Here is a 17,551-nt window from a genome sequence, read left to right as displayed (position 1 = left end):
TCATGTAAACGTGACATATATTGTCAGCATCTTTCAGAATAGTTGGCCATAATTACTGCTCGTTCCTTAACCAAATGAGTGAATTTGAAAAACGGAAAGATCTCTACGAGGAGAGGATATGGACCTGTCAGTGCACGGGGCACATCAACTTGACACACGAAGAAGCATGGAATTCCGAGAAAGCTGTACAGAAAACGCTGAAAAATCAGTTTGCTTCATGCTATGAGAAATCTGTTCTTGAAATTGTTCATCACAGTAAGTATTTGTTGATATTTTTTGTCATCTTACTAAACAGTTCAACCATATATCTTAACGAACAGCGTGTTGTCTTTCTAGTTCCATGTTTTCCCACCAGGGGGAGTTGTTAGCATGGTTAGTGTTCCTTGTGTTGCAATATTTTTTGTTGGTGTTCTTTCACTTAGGCTTTGGAGAATGTTAGAGAAATATTATTTTGAATGCTGTGGTACCTGGGTGTTCAGATGATAACAAGTGATTAGAAAAGGTATTGAGTTTATTTTTGGAATTTTGCCCATTTTCACGTTGCTCTTAGCTGGCTTCACATATCTCTTTGAAGTGTACTATTGCAAGTCAGTGTAGTGAATCTTTGGAATATAAAAGACTATGTATATCTCATTTGTATGAATTATTTTTGGTATTAATGAAGACATATTTTGTAGAAAGGATGATAAAGAAAATTATCCAAAGAATATTAGTTATTACCATTATTTTCTGATGCTGAATTAAGACTTTTGTGTTTTGAACATTTGAAACAATTCATTGAGATTTCTCTATTGTTTTCATGAGTTTGTTATCACCATGATCATGATTATAAACAAAATAACAATGCTTGTCTTCCATTATCATGGCTGAAATTTTGTTCTTTTTTAAATTTTATTTTCATCCAAGGGGTTCCAACATACAAACCTGTACTAAAGGTATTCGGACACTTGGTGTAATTTCCATGGACTTACATGTCTGATTTGACTGGCAAGTTTCAATGGAAATCATCTCTGCTCTGTGCAACTTATTTCATTTCAGTTTTCTGACCACTATTTAACTAATGACATCACATTTATCAACTTCCGTATGCTTCCACCACGCACTATCGCATAGGTCGCCATCTAAAAGGAGTTCATGTACAGATGTTGATTAAATTGGTGCCATTCAATAAATAAGCAACAGAAATTATGTGATTGTAGGTAAGATGATTCCCCACAAATGTTGAAAATTTGACTTAGGTCATAGGAAAATTAAATTCATGAAAATTATTCATGCTACACTAAATTAACACGTAAGTCTGTGGAAATTATGTGTTCGAATACTTTTTGCATGGGTCTGTAGTTCATGAATTTAGTAAGTTCCTGAGGTGCAATACATGAGGCACCAAAGAACAGTGGAGTGTATGAAAAGAAATGAAAATTGTATTCAAACAAGTATTGTTTGTTTACATTTGTTAATGAGACTGTATTTCTTATATCCATTTTTTCCTGAAAACACCTCTGGACTGAATGGAAATTGAAGTTTGGAATTATTTGTGATTGAATAGGAAGTACTATCCATTTTATTGTCCAAAACTGTTCTCCACAGGCGATAACAGTAGATTGTGTACAATGCCCATACATCATCATTTACGGGACTCATAATGCTATTACATCAAAAACATGATGACATCACAATGCTTTGACAGTGCTGCAGTGCATATCTAATGGTAGTATGTATGGCTCAGCTATGTACATTGAAATCTAATGAATTCATCTCACCCTTGTGTCTTCTGATACCATGAATATGAACAGTCATTTATATAAGTGAAAATATTCTTTGCAATCCTGTTTATTCATAACTTTATCAATGGGTGTTGATATATTTGATATTAAAAGACATTTGGGTGAGGTTATCTATTTATTTGTACATAATTATTTTACTTGTCACATTTGAACTAGAACTTAAAATTCTCAGTGTTTCAAGTTGTACAGTATAGTTTTGCTTAAAACCCTGAAATGCATGACACTTTTTTTTGGAGAAAATATGCCACAACAATCGTAGAACTAGAAGAGCAGTGCCTGTGTGCTGATTCATCAGCTGAAATTCTGCTTGATTTTGACCCGCTGAAGTTTGCTTGTGACCCATGATCTAGGTTAGAAGTGATCTTCAGTTCAGTAACCCTTGCTTGTTATAAGAAGCGTCTAATGGGATCAAGTGGTCCGACTCGCTGACTTCATGACAAATGTCATCATATACCAGTAGCGTAGATCAGTGATGATGCTGTTGATAAATGAATTGTCTGATCCAGACTCTATTATTTACAGACCACTGTGATATAATATCGCTCAGTGCAGTGTTAAACAACAAACCAACCAACTGAATTGTTTGATGTGGGAATGCTTTGTTTATCGCATTCCGTGTAGTTTAAGATGTAAAACAGGAAGTGAAACAAATGGTTAAACATTCGAGTAATTTCTGTTAGTATCTAACTAGCAAATTTCGTGTCACTCACTAAGATGACGAATCCTATGTCCTGCTTCATGTTAAATAGTTAAATATTTGTATTTAATTTCACTGACCATTATGGGAAATGGTTTTTAATAAGATTTTTTGAGAGGGGGGTTCAATGTGATGTCAAAGGCATTCAGAATTATTAACTTAGTGCTGTGTAAGATGTTTCCACACATAGTTGCCTCCCCTTTAGCTGTAGCGTAGTCAAATCATATAGTTCATGTGTAGATACTGACGTTTCTATATTCCAATGATTTCATTTTTATATCAATACAACATATTATTTATTTGTTATTTACAACATATTTTTTTTTCATCAAAATATTTTTGTTGTAATATTTTACTTGTATATTGATTATTGAAGAATTTCCAGTCTACGGTAATAATTCACTGACCCTGAAGTGTTAACATAAATTTAAAGAACCGTATTTTTAATGGACAAAAGAAGACAAAGATAATTGAATATTTGAGGTTTAGTAGATCCATTTAGTTCACATTTCAAGTAAATTGATTACCACTCTATAGGGCTTGATGGTTTACAGATAAATAAGATGATACAGAGCCTTAATGTGGAAAGTTTACTTGACCTATTGCAACAAACATTTGTGAACATAAAGGCGTTGAGTTAAGAGTGTGATTGATAAAGAAAATACAGTTGAACACCATTGTGTCAAACTCTTATAAGTCGATATCTCAGTTGTCTTGATGTCTCGGTTGTCTCGATATCATTTCTTGGTCCTGGCAAAATCCTTCAGTATTAATCGTTATTTGAACCCTTTTATTGTTTTAACTCTATACAAATGTCCCAATATTTTGGATATCTCAATATGATTTCATAGTCCTGCCAAGCAAAATTACCCTTTAAACTTAATATTTGCACATAAAGCCGATATACACCAACCTTTCTCTGACAAGTATCCCTCTGAACTGATACTGTCTTCATGTGTTTACACACACACTGCAGCATGAATCAAAGGTAGAGGTAAGCTAATTAAGGCTAATTGAGTTGTGGGTGTTACTTCTTTGTTTATCTAATTAGGATGTTCTCCCAATTTCAACATGGCAATCCTGATAATGGATTATAGTATTGAATCAAAACAGTGAGAATCTAATCAAGGACTTGTGTCGTCATATGACAAGCAATTGATTGTTGACTGAGCAATGTGGATTAGGAGTCAGTTAAATGCTACTGCGTTGTGGGGCTATGGAATGTTACCAAATTGTAGGTTTGTCAGTGTGGTTATCATCATATTTAAAAGGTATCATCTAGACATTATTCATCAAGTGCTGTATACTAACATGCATGCAACATTCTTATCAAACAGTTGTTATGACTAGGTGTTTCCTCAGTCCATCTCACAGTCCCTGAACCACTTTACAGGGGTTGAAAAATCCCATTGCCCGAAGCCCGAGACAAGTTCGTTTTCATTTTGGGCAATCAAATAATGGTATCTTCCTGTCCATGGGCTACTAGATAATTCCACTTATGGTTTCAAACTGCAAATAAACTTGCATTTTATTTCATGTTTGCTCAAAATGTAGGTAATAGATTTCATAATAATAATAAAATAGAGATATCATTCTTTGCTATTTATCAGTTTTGATTATATCATAAATCAGGGACCCGTGAAGGTCCCAGGGTAGACAAGGCCTTCAGAAACCCATGCTTGCCATAAAAGGCGACTATGCTTGTCGTAAGAGGCGACTAATGGGATCGGGTGGTCAGGCTCGCTGACTTAGTTGATACATGTCATCGGTTCCCAGTTGCGCAGATCAGTGCTCTTGTTGATCACTGAACTGTCTGTTCCAGACTCTATTATTTACAGACTGCCGGCGTATACTGGAATATTGCCAAGTGCGGCGCAAACCTAAACTCGCTCAGTCACTCATAAATCAGGGAAAGTGGAAAATTAGTTAGGACAGGTTACTTTCTATAAGTCACTTGCCCTGTATTATGTTCTCTATTGGGAAACCCTCTCTGCAATGCTAAATTCATAAATTAAGCAAGTCTCGATTTCCTGAATCTCTGATCTCCCTTGGGGTCCTTTTAGTTTTTATGGGTTATGTTGTTGCTATCAAAATTATATATATTTAGAGGATAATCATTAGTATAGTATTTCCTGTGCCACGTATTTTGTGTAAATGACAGTTTCACACTGCAGTCCATCTTCATGCGGTCTTACTCTCATCTTGCTAAGGCAGATCTCCAAACATTCAGTCACCATGGCAGAAATTCAAGTCTCAGTGTCTATTATTTAAATATTCATTCAAGTTTTAAGCATGATGAGACAGGATGAGATGAGATATCAGCTTATGTCCAATGTGCTGTCTGAACACAGACACAGTAGTACTTACCTAATCGTTGTAAAGACATTCACTAATTAGGATCAAAAGCTTTAATCATCAGTACCATTCTCCTTATACACTCAATTTGTTAGAGTGAAACAACTCTTGATTAGGGGTGAAACGACCCCTAATGTGGGATGAATTGACCTAGTTTGGAATTGGGATGAAATGACCCCCAAACCACTGAATCCGCCCCCTCTTTAATGTCTATGTTGATTTTCCTTTTAGACAAGTCCACATTGTTTCCATGGAAATCCTGAAAAGTATAATGCTAAAAACCTGTAAGCAGCAAAAAGGCATCACTTCCAGATCTGTTTGATGTCTGCCAAATCTTCTAGGAAGATATTGTAAGGTTTTTCTGTTATTCTGCGGAACAAAGCCCACCTCTCCCTTTTTGAAAGACAGACAGGCAAGGCAGCAACTGTTGACTGTATCTCCTCCTTCCCCTACCCTTGCAGTACAGACCCGTGAAGGTCCCGGGGTAGAATAGGCCTTCAGCAACCCATGCTTGCCATAAAAGGCGACTCAGCTTGTCGTAAGAGGCGACTAACGGGATCGGGTGGTCAGACTCGCTGACTTGGTTGACGCATGTCATCGGTTCCCAATTGCGCAGATTGATGCTCATGTTGTTGATCACTGGATTGTCTGGTCCAGACTCGATTATTTACAGACCACCACCATATAGCTGTAATATTGCTAAGTGCGGCGTAAAACTAAACTCACTCACTCACTCACTCACTTGCAGTACATGTCAGGGCTAAAATAACAACATTATGTGAATTGTGAAATGGTCACTCAGAACCAGAGACTCTACTATTTAGTCCAAATTAAAATTTGGTTCAGTTGAGGCCCCTTGATTCCTTCAAAATTGTCACATATGAAATCATTGAAACCCACAAAACATGGTTTAATGTTTGGCTCTTTGTGAGCCACTTACACAGACACTTCTGCTTATAAAATGTTGCATGAAACCAGCGGAAATAAAAGTATATTTGGCACTTGAGCATATGGTGTTGCTATTGAAGTCAAGGGCAGATAAGTTAAAGTGAGATAACTCTGGATGACCAGTATATTGCACAATCTGAACCATATTGAAAAAAGTATCTCGAGATACTTTACCAATCTGTGCCAGAGTATCAGTAATATTGCACAACCCTGCCATTTTCATCTGGGTAGATAAATGAAAGGTTTCAATGATAAATTTAACTTTGCTGTATGTTTTTCATTGTTGTTGAAAGAACTGATTATGTCATAAATCAGGGACCCGTGAACGTCCTGGGGTAGACTAGGCCTTCAGCAACCCATGCTTGCCATTAAAAGGTGACTATGCTTGTCGTAAGAGGCAACTAATGGGATCGGGTGGTCAGGCTCGCTGATTTGGTTGACACATGTCATCGGTTATGCATTAACATGTTTGTTTTGTTTTTTTGTGATATTTTATTTGAGTTTGTGAGTTTAGTTTCATGCTGCACTTAGCAGTAGTATTCCAGCTATATGGCAGTGGTCTGTAAATAATTGACTCTGGACCGGACAGCATGGGTTCCTCATTAATGCAAATATTTCTGCTTTGGTAAACGTAATCTGTTGTATTTCAGGCACCCTATCATTGGACACATTGGTAGACCAAGCATGGCTCAAGCTACAACAGGTGCTCTGTGTGACCGAGAAGATCAACCTGCGCATCAAGAATACTGGAAAGTAAGCGAAGCTGATATAGAATCATTTTCCTTGTGTTTCAGTTATTTCATATTTTCAACCAAAGGTTGTCTGTGATAACTGTTGTGTTAAGGGAAAGTAATGCTATTTTTCTGGAGGGTGCTGTTGGGCACCAGACAGATTGTTTAGATGTGCCATTGTGAAACTACATGTGCCCACATCTTTTTGATGGTCCACCTATGTTATTTAGATTCATTGTTCAATAAATCAGTAAAGATGCAATCCTGAAAACTTGAGATCTGGATTTCCTGAACACTATATTGACTGCAAGAATGGTGCAGCTTCATTTATCCTGGACCCATAAACTAACCACCAAAATATGTGTTGTCCATAACAGTAGCTACTTTAAACAAGCATCGTAAGGGGCACGCCTGTTTTAAACTGTGAGATTGAGAGTGCCACTGATAAACAGCATGATAGGGTCAAGAATGATGCCCTGTCTCTTTGAGTTGGTCGAATTTGGAGAAATTTACTCAGAAATAAGAATTAGGACCTGTCAACTGAATAAGCTAAGGCAAAGCTAAGAAATAATGCATTAAGAAAAACACCTCCATGGATTGAAATGTCACTTTGCCTGTGATGGAATGGTAAATATTGAAATGGCATGGATGAAATATTGTCAGTGTGCCCTAGTGGCATAACTAAGATTATGAAAATAATTCTCACCATAATTCACGTAATGGAAAATTTTATGTATTTGACCAATTCTATGTCTTTGTTTTGAACACTGTAATTCATTTCGAATATTTTCATCAGTCAAAAGACAACTAACAGGATCGAGTGGTCAGGCTCACTGACTTGGTTGACGTGTCATTGGTTCCAAATTGCACAGATTGATGATCATGCTGTTGATCACTGGATTGTCTGATACGAAGTCAATTATTTACTGACCCCTGCCATATAGCTGGAATATTGCTTAGTGCGGCATAAACTGAACTCACTCATCAATATGGATGCAGGGTGTATTTGTTTCAGTGCTGTTATAACACAAACGCTGCAGCTCTGATACCTCTCTGATGTTATTTGTGTTCGACTTTGTTAATATGATTACTTTATGATACACATCTGTTTACACTATTTGTACATGATGGGATATGAGTTTTAGAAGCCAAATTACAGTTTAAACCTAATATTTCAATTGTCTTTTCAGTGCAAAGGGATTTTCCGGAACAATAGTCAGCATTGACACAAGTGGTGTGCAGGTAAGTTCTTCATTGAAATCATGGCTGTGTTACTTAGTAACAGGGTGCTGTAATCAGACAATAGTGTTGCTATGACACTATGATAATGCTTATGTTCTAAAGTTGCTTGCTTGTCTTTATGGCGATAGTGGGGCGGTGCCTAGTGGTCAAAGCGTTCGCTCGTCAAGTCGATTACCCAGATTTCATTCCTCACATAGGTAGAGTTTGTGAAGTCCATTTCTGGTGTCCTGTACCGGGATATAGCTGGAGCAGCATGAAAACACTCACTCACTATGACTATGGTGTTGCTTCAGTTCTGCTACCATGATGATAGTGTTGCTATGGTGTAACTATGAGGTTACTATGATGTTACTGCAATATTAGTACAATGTTATTACAATGTTACTCTGTCGTGTAGGCCAACCCTACCAGCAACTGCAGCTCACCCTCCAGTGACAAAGAAAACAGTTCTGGGGAAGGGAAGGAATCCTCACCAAAGAAGTGGGTCCCGCCAAAGGTAAGACATGAACATTGTTACTGGACCCAACATTAGCCTGAGAGGAATAGAAAACATTTCTTCTAAAACAAGATGACATCTCAACTGTTTTGATGACCAATTGTCTCTTCTGCCAAGGTTAAGTCATTAAATGTATTGTGGAACTCCCGGATAATGTTCAGTCAACAACCCTGAATAGTAATGGATGAACAAGCTCAAGCAGATTTTGTAGTGTTTTCGTGTTGTTTGTGAAAGTGTAAATTTCTCTGTGCCATGTAGGAGTATGTTTCTGCCCCAGTGTCCCATCATCTGTCTCTGAAATGTAAAACAACTTGATTTAGAGTTTGAAGTTAACCTGCAGAAAGAAAGTGAATCAACTGATAGAATGAAAGTACTGTCTTAGCATAAAAGTTAAACTGCATTCTTAGTATCAGAATACATGTCATATCAAAGGCCAGTCTTTGTTCTGTGGCAAAATTTCAGTGCTCAATACATCAATCACTTGATTTTCTGCCAACCAGGGGAATATTTATGTGCTAAGTTTAACACTAAATAAATTTATCTGTCGTTATTCATTGTTTCAGCTGCTGCCTTACAAGTATAGCATCAAGCTTGATGAGGAAGACAAAATCATCAATGGTATTCCTGCCTGCGACCTAGTGTAAGACGATTTACTGGAACAGCCATTGATCTTCACCAAGGCGATCCAGATGATAGATTGAACCATGTTGTATATGCTCTCAAATTCATGACCATTTGTGTATTATGTCTCATAATATCCTATCTAATAATAGTAATCGGTAAACATGCTACTAGAAGTGAATAATATGTCACATAAACTCTCAACTGAACGTAAAGTCACACTACTTCATTAAAGAAGGGGTGGTGGTTAGCGTAATGGTTAAAGCGTTTGCTTGTCACACCAGAAACTCCAGTTTGATTTAGATGGGTACAATGTGTGTAGCCCATCACTGCCTCCGTGATGGACTATTGCTAAAAGTGATGTTAAATCCTACTCACTTTCAATTAGGTAAGGGACGGTGAGGTAGCCTAGTGGTTAAAGCGTTTGCTTCTCACACGGAAGACCTGGATTTAAGTCCCCCATATGGGTACAGTGTGTGAAACCCATTTCTTGTATCCCCTGCTGTGATATGGCTGACATATTGCTAAACTCATTCATTTTCTCACTTTCGTAATAGTAAATAGAAATTGGTGGACCAACCCTTCATTTGGCTTCCTACTGATCATACCCAGATTTGGCCCAGATTTGCTAATGTATCGACAGCTGTGGAATATGGGTTATGTTGCTGATTGTGCCATTTGTCACTTCTTTCATGATTAATATTTCCAGACGAGTTGATCGCCCCCCGTCCAAAGAGTTGCTTCGCCTCTTCATACGAGCCAGCGCCCTCCGTGTTGGCACCACGTCCACTAGTCCCTGGGTCGTGAACGATGCACTGGTCAAGAAGTACTCCTTACCCAGCAAATTTGCTGACTTCCTTGTTTCACCTGCCAAGGTCAGCAATTCTTTCAACTTTTGCCAAATTATAGAAGGGATCAGTGGAGTATCTTAGTGGTTTGACAGTTCTCTTGTCACCCTTCCATGGCATGCAAATTAGGCACTGTTTCAACCCCCGGAGTTGATTGTCTTTTGGTATTCATTCTTAGGGTTGCCTTGGTTTATGCAGTTTTACAGATCGTAGTCTAGTGGTTAAAGCATTTGCTTGTAACACTGAAGACCCAGGTTTGATTCCGACATGGTTCCATTGTGTGAAATCCATTTCTGGTGTACCCTGCTTTGATGTTGCTGGAATATTGCTAAAGGCAATGTAAAACCATCCTCATTCAATAGCACCTTCAAGTTGATTGCTGTGGAAATCATATGGTTGTCAGTTATAATTTGTTGCTCAGCAACCTTTGATGATCAGTGCTAAAGCTGATGTTTCAAACTATCTGTTATTTAACCCCTGCAGTGTGATATCGTCTTGTCCCTACTCTATTTACAGGCCAGCAGTGTGATATTGATCAACTGTCTTCCCCAAACTTGATAATTCACAGGCCACAGTCATATAAATGGAAAATTGCTGAGGTCAGCATTAAACAACAACGATAATATATGAACTCTCTTGTGTCATGTAGATGCTTGTAATTATTTAAGGAAACAATTGACATGTTTATTGATATGGACATATTTTTTAAGTCGTCTATTCTTACAGATGGCTGAAGCAGCTAAGCGAGCAGAAGAGGAAGGAGTGCGTAAACGTAAACACAGTCAGCCACAAAAACAATCAATGTCTGCTAAAAAACTGAAAAAATCCTCCAAACTGTCTGATAGCAAAAGAGGAAACTCAAGTGTGAAGAGAAAGATAAAAAAGAAAGACAAGGAGAAGTCTCCTGTCAAGAAGAAGAAAGTTATGGAAGAGATAGTTATTGATAGTGAAAGTTCAGACGATGAAGTGCTTGCAAATCTGAAAAATGCCAATGATTCAGATTCAGACACACCATTGGTCAGTTTGAAAAGTCAGCTGACACCAAAAAAGAAGAAGAAAAAAGAATCTGATTCCGATTCCGATACCCCTCTCAGTAAACTGACACCCAAGAAGAAGAAACTGAAGTTAGATTCTGGATCTCAAAAGTCAAGGTCACCCAAGAAATCACCGACAAAGACTGTTTCCAAGTCTGGAAAGAAATCTAGTGCAGCTAGTGGTACAAAAAAGAGGGGTAGGCCCAAGAAGGATGCCCAAGCAACACCAACCAAGAAGGTGAAGAAAACACCTACCAAGAAGGTGAGTCATCATATACTTTGGTTCTTACTATTTTTGGGGGAGCCTGCCTTTCTTTGTGACTCGTAAAGATCTCAGTTACAATTAATCTGCAGTAACCCACACTTGTCGTAAAAGGCGACTAACAGGATCAGGTGGTCAGGCTGTCTTGGTTAACACATGTCATCGTATCCCAGTTGCATTCATCAGTGCTGTGTCATTGACCACTGGATTGTCTGGTTCAGACTCAATTAAAGAGAACCCGTCAACATATTGCTGAATATTGATAAGTAAAGCTAATCTCATTCATTCTTCTTTCCAGAGTCAGTATGAGGTAGCATAGTATTTAAGTTTGAATTGTTACACTGAGGACACACAACAAAGTGTGAAGGCCATTTCTGGTGTCCCCAGCTGTCACATTGGTGGAATATTGAATAAGTGGCGGAAAAATACTCTCTTTTCTTTGATACCAATCTGTCTCTAACTTCATGATGTTTATTATAGATTGTGTATGTTACAACTGTTATAATCATGAATGGCAGTGCAGAACAATAGTTCTTTTGAGTTAATAACCCAAGGTTATTCCCATGCCTCCGTTTCAGGGAATGAAGCAGATGACGTTGCTGGACATTGCTGGGAAGAAGGGCAGTCCAAGAACTCCAAGCAAGTCTGTCAGGAAATCTGCCCCTCCTCCTACTCCCAAGATCGTTAGGAAGTAAGTAAAACAGTTCTGGTCTCATGTTCAAACTTTAGGTTATAAGATGGGTGATGTGACTAGATGGAAGAGTGTTTCCATTGACGAAATTGCTTGCACCACTCCATCATACTTGAAACCTTTCGTGGATTTGAAACATGCATCACCTTGATTCTGTTTCTGTTTAGAATGAAGCTTCAGTAATCCATGCTTGTCTTAACAGGCGACTATCGAGACCTGATGGTTAGGCTCGCTGACTTGGTTGACACGTCATCATACCCCAGTTGGGCAGATCGATGTTCGTGCTGTTGATCACTGGATTGTCTGGTTATTTACATATCGCCTCCTCATAGCTGGAATATTGTTGAGTCCAGCATCAAACTAAACTCACTCACTCACTCACCAATATGGCAAATGTCAGACCTAACTCAGACTGGGAAACAGCCACAAATCTCCACAGTCACTGGCCCCACTAGCATGTGCATTTTCATGATGTCATTTTGTAGATATATATCTCTCTCTACGATTTTTAAAATTATAACACACTTTTCACACTTTTAAGAAGCTCACAGGAAACCTTTCATACCTTGTGGTTTAGTGTTTCAGTAACAAATTATCAAAAATGCAAGTCATAAAAAAAATTATGAGAAAAAGCCTGTAAAATTGGAGGCCTTTTAATTTGTAAGTTGGTTTTGTATTCCTGTATCATGGAAAGTATGTTTCTTTGTTTCAGGTTACTTAAGTTAAATGCTGAGAGTGACCGCTATCGTGTCAAGTATGCTTTGCTGGTGAAACAAGCAGCATTGACTCTCACCTCACAACAAAAGTCCAACCTGCCAGCCAACATCAAGGACATCATTCTCAAAAAGTGTGAACAGATCAAGGAAAAGAGGCTCATGTATGTATCTCACAATGGATTTCACATTTGTTAGGACCACAGTCTGCACCTCACCTTTTGAGACTATAAGACCCAATACTCTTGTCCTATTCAGTGTCCTGTTTAATGAGACCTGAATGTAAATCAATGATTAGTATGGTTATTATGCCCACACATTCGTATTTTTCATTTGCAGGGGCTGGTTTCCTTTGCTAAGGTTAGCCTTAATTCCCATTGTTCCCATTGCAGTAAAGTTACCATAGTTACTTACAATCATCACCTTAGTGCTTTGTGAAGGGAGGCCAAGAACTATAAAACAGTTCAACTTCTTCACCAATTTTGGCACATAGCTAGATCCGATGGTGTACTTGTGCCTTTTGGTAGTTTTGGATTTCTGAATGAAATATATTGCATGTTTCCATTGCAACAAGATTAGCTTCGACTTAAGTTGGTGGAAGTGCTCTTTCCATGCTCTCTGTCCACTTTACCATGTAATCACTGATTTGGTTGCCATATATCATTGGAACCTAATTGTGTAGAACATCAGATTATCTGTTCCAGATTCTGTTGGGTTTTTTTACAGACAGCTGGAATATTGCTGAATGTGGCATTTAACTAAGCTCACTCACTCACTTCTATGTACACATCCAAACAGACATTGTTGTAACTAGTTCACATATTCATGAAGAGTCTTTTGCCATTGTGGGTGATATTGATGACTTCGTCTTCTTGTTTTACTGTTTTCGTTGACAGTTATTCATTGATATACATTCTCTTTCAACAGAGGTTTCTTGTTATACCTCCCTACAAAACTCTGTTCTAATATGGCCATATTTCCTTATTCTCATTAAACCCATTTTCCTAAAAAAATTGCAGCACAAATTTTCTAGCTTATTTCTATCCAACCAGAACATGCAATGCATTGAGTTAGGTCCAACTAGACCAATACAACCAAATGTGGGGCCATAAACATCCCTACTCTGCCGGGACTTGTCTTGATGTGACACAGACATTTAATGGCCAGCTTGTCCATTGTCAACAAGGGCGATGGAGACGCCATTGATCCGCCATCATATGACTTGAGTTGATCATCACGCTGATGAAGTGGTTCTAGTCTTTCTGAAGCATACAGAAATTGCCTAGGCCTTACAAAAGATCACGTTTGAAACAACATCGCTGACTGCACAAATTTGACTGCAACCTATCACAAATCTTGAACACTCTCACCAGCTAAGGGCTGTATTAAAACAGGTTCAAAATAAGATTTGACAGGTAACCTCTGGGAAGAGAATAGTATTTATATGGAATGAATGTATTTCTTAAACCTAACCTTTCATTGAAACACTGCTGGAGTGACTTCACATCACACTTTCTCAACGTTATTACCCTGTTTAATGACACCCGATAACGTGTTCAGGCAGAAGATGACACCTGAAGAGCGAGATGCTTACATAAAGGAAAAGAAGAAGAAGGTCAAGGCTGAGAAGCGGCAAGAACTGCAAGAGCAGAAAAAGGTAGGATTTGTTGACGTTTCTGGTGTGTAGCAAAAATTATTATATAATTATTTCTGTTGAAACATTCTTTGTTTATCCTAGAGCTGGATTGTGAAGCAGGTAATCAAAACAGTGAATAACATAGAAAAGATGTACTTGCCAGACAAGAGTGCACAAAATTTCAACTTGGGTCATAACGTTTTAGTTACACTCGTAACTGTTTAGTAATGCGAAGTAAACTGTTTCTTTCTTATTTAAATTTAACATCTTGTTGCAAAGAGAGGTCGTGAGGTAGCCTAGTGGTCAAAGTGTTCACTCATCACGATGAAGACCGGGGTTTGTTCCTCCACATTGGTACAGTGTGTGACGTCCATTTCTGGTGTCCTCAGCTTTGATGTTGCTGGAATATTGCTAAAACAACATAAAATCTAACTCATTCATTCTTGTTGCAAAGTTTTAAGGGGAGACAAATCTGACTATTAGTCACAGGCCATTCGGAAGCTGCTCTCAGTTTGTTTATTCAAAGGGCTGTCATGACAAAATGCCTAAACTACTTTGATAACACTATTTCAATGAATAATTCCTTGATGTTGCAGAGATTTGAAGACCTTGACTTGAACTCATCTCCATTACCTATTCCGAAACCTGTTCCTACACCAGATGGCCTTCCTAATGAATGTTTTGGTGATGTTACTATGGTAACAGAGTTCCTGAGCTGCTATGGAGGACTTCTTATGCCAGACAATGAATATCCCATATATTCAGGTGATTATTCTCAGAGGATATTTAAAAATTTATTGCAATATGTAACAAAATCTTTTATTTTCAGTGTGAATGTGGTTTACATCTACGTTCAGTATTGCCAATATAGGCACAGAAAAAGGCCAAATCTTCAAAACATTAAATTTGACTTGACTGAAAGTGGTGGCACTTCTCTCTTTTCCTGATCAGAACTCTAAAACTGTTCACTATTTCTTCACCTAATTTGGCACATAGATGGGTCTGATGGTGGTGCCTTTTGGTAGTTTGGGGTATCTGAGGAAAACATTTTTCGTGTTTCCATGGCAACAAGTTTGACTTCAACTGAAATTGGTGGAAGTGAACTTTAGAACCTTTCAATAATCTTGTTCCACTTTGCTATTTACATGCCAAAACATTTCACATAATCATACCTTGTAGACTTTTTCGTGACAAGTATTTTACCGTAGCAGGGGACATTGACGACTCTTCTTGTTTCAGATGACTTGATGTTGGCGCTAGCTTCAGGTCTACAAGGTTCCACGTACGTAGCACGTGTCCTGGTGGTGTTGCTGCAGACGTTGCTGCAGGACGAGATCGCAGAAGATTACAAGGAGCTGCGTGTGAAGCTTGGTGACGTTCCAGTCAACCCTTACACTGCCTCTGAGCTGGCAAGGTTGTGTCTAAGACGGAATGATTCTGGCCACACTGACGACTCCTTTGAAGAGGAGGATGATAGCGAAGTGGTATGTCAGACTCTGAAGCTTCCATGAACTACATACATGTTTTCAAGTTGTATGTCCAATAATTCTGTGGTTTGATTGCAAAATACTGTCTGACTACTTTAACCAGCTTTTGATTGTGTAGATCTGGCCAATGTTTTAGGAACACCTGCCAAATTCAAAATTATTTGAATACCAATATATCATTCCATATGTTAAACTTTGTTCAACCATTTCTGAGCATTGATAACTTGGGCCCTATGTGTATTTCTCTGTCTGACTATTGTGTGGTGGCATAGTCCAGTGTTACATGGTGACACCAAAGCCTGGGGTTCAGTTCCCATCATCTGTACATATGAAGTCTATTTCTTGTGTCCACTACAGTGATATTGATTGAATATTTTTAAAAATTGTGTATAAACCCAAGTCACCAACTGACCCACTATTTTGTCAACTTTTTGTGATCCATGTTTGCAGCCAGACCAGATCATCCAACAGCTTGAGACCCAGGAATTTCACGAGCTGGAAGCAGAGGCCAAGCTAAAGGTGCTAAGTGGGTTGTGTCTGCGCATCCTCGGAACCTACTCCATGCAGGACTACATGGAGAACAAACAGCAGGAAGCCAGCCAGCTCTCGTAAGGCTCTGCTTCCTTACTTTTCAACTGAACCCTTGAAAATCTGGCGTATAATTAATCTTAAGTAACTCATTCTTGTCGTAAGAGGTAATTAACTGACTGGATGGTCAAGCTTGCTGACATGGTTGACACATGTCATCGTATCCCAATTGCGTAGGCTAATGTTGGCCACTTGAATGTGTAGTTCAGTCTCAGTTATTTACAGACTGCTGCCATATAGCTGAAATATTGCTGAGGTGGGTGTACAATTAAACTGACTCATTCACTCACACAAACACACATTCATCCATCATAGACCCGTGAAGGTCCGGGGTAGAATAGGCCTTCAGCAACCCATGCTTGCCAGAAAAGGCGACTCTGCTTGTCGTAAGAGGCGACTAACGGGATCGGGTGGTCAGACTAGCTGACTTGGTTGACACATGTCATCGGTTCCCAATTGCGCAGATCGATGCTCATGTTGTTGATCACTGGATTGTCTGGTCCAGACTCGATTATTTACAGACCGTCGCCATATAGCTGTAATATTGCTAAGTGCGACGTAAAACTTAACTCACTCACTCACATTCATCCATCCAATCATCCATCGACTGAAGGACACCCATTTCAAGTTTATATCTTGTTAATCGCAAAAATGTTTATTCTTTTTCATACATTCATTTTTATTCTCCAAATAAAGTTGAACCAGCCTTGATAATCGCTAGGTTTATGTTACGATAAATCTTCACAAATACCCAGGATGCATCTGTTGCCCGATTTTATTACCTCCCTTTGCTGGGTGACCCTTTTCAGTCTTACAGTAGCCAATCAACTAAGCTGCTGTTACAGCCGAGCTTGCCAGTGTCAACAATGATAGCCACGAATAGCCAAGACTTTTTGTTCTCAGTGCAACTCAGCTTTGGGGGGGAAATCATACAGACAGGTCTGAAACTTTTAAAAGCTATAAGCTAGAACTCATACCTCATACTGGATACATAGATGTATCCAGGGTATAATGGAGATATATTATAACGTATCCACAGGACTTTTCATGTAATCACTTGAACACACTTGAGGACTCAGTGAGATTGGTTCCACAAATAATGCATTAAAGACCTACCGTTTCTATTATCAACTGATCAGGGAAACGGTCCATGTGTGTGGCCTCATTTTCTTTTTTTTTTTCCATTCTTAGCAGGAACAATTGCTGATTCCAGTGAGATTATATAATGCCCTTAGTTATGGCTGTGAAATTTCTAATTTGTTGGTGTGTGCGTGTTTAAGTCGTCAGAAGAATGCAGAGCTGAAGGAGGAAAAGCTGAAAAAGAAGGTTGAAGCGAAGGGCAAGGGAGAAGATCAACCTGAGGAGAAACCGACAGGTTGGTGGAGACACAGGATGTTTTGCTGTCACTATCATTTCAG

The 17,551-nt window shown here is 38.6% G+C and overlaps 1 protein-coding gene across 1 annotated transcript in view; it reads left to right on the top strand.

The window, feature by feature from the left end:
* The window catches only part of LOC137260606 (tyrosine-protein kinase BAZ1B-like), a 37,233-nt gene that overhangs the window by 870 nt on the left and 18,812 nt on the right, over window positions 1-17,551 (top strand). Inside the window, exons 2-15 of the mRNA XM_067798200.1 lie at window positions 80-255; window positions 6,435-6,537; window positions 7,706-7,757; window positions 8,155-8,253; window positions 8,817-8,893; window positions 9,584-9,749; window positions 10,449-11,018; window positions 11,597-11,709; window positions 12,422-12,586; window positions 13,983-14,079; window positions 14,655-14,823; window positions 15,298-15,542; window positions 15,996-16,153; window positions 17,414-17,508. Of these exons, the coding sequence (XP_067654301.1) occupies window positions 80-255; window positions 6,435-6,537; window positions 7,706-7,757; window positions 8,155-8,253; window positions 8,817-8,893; window positions 9,584-9,749; window positions 10,449-11,018; window positions 11,597-11,709; window positions 12,422-12,586; window positions 13,983-14,079; window positions 14,655-14,823; window positions 15,298-15,542; window positions 15,996-16,153; window positions 17,414-17,508 (2,285 nt within the window). The remainder of the gene's footprint in view (window positions 1-79; window positions 256-6,434; window positions 6,538-7,705; window positions 7,758-8,154; window positions 8,254-8,816; window positions 8,894-9,583; window positions 9,750-10,448; window positions 11,019-11,596; window positions 11,710-12,421; window positions 12,587-13,982; window positions 14,080-14,654; window positions 14,824-15,297; window positions 15,543-15,995; window positions 16,154-17,413; window positions 17,509-17,551) is intronic.

Source organism: Haliotis asinina, chromosome 14, assembly GCF_037392515.1.
Source record: "Haliotis asinina isolate JCU_RB_2024 chromosome 14, JCU_Hal_asi_v2, whole genome shotgun sequence".
Lineage (NCBI taxonomy): Eukaryota > Metazoa > Mollusca > Gastropoda > Lepetellida > Haliotidae > Haliotis > Haliotis asinina.
This window is presented reverse-complemented; position numbering and strand designations above follow the sequence as displayed.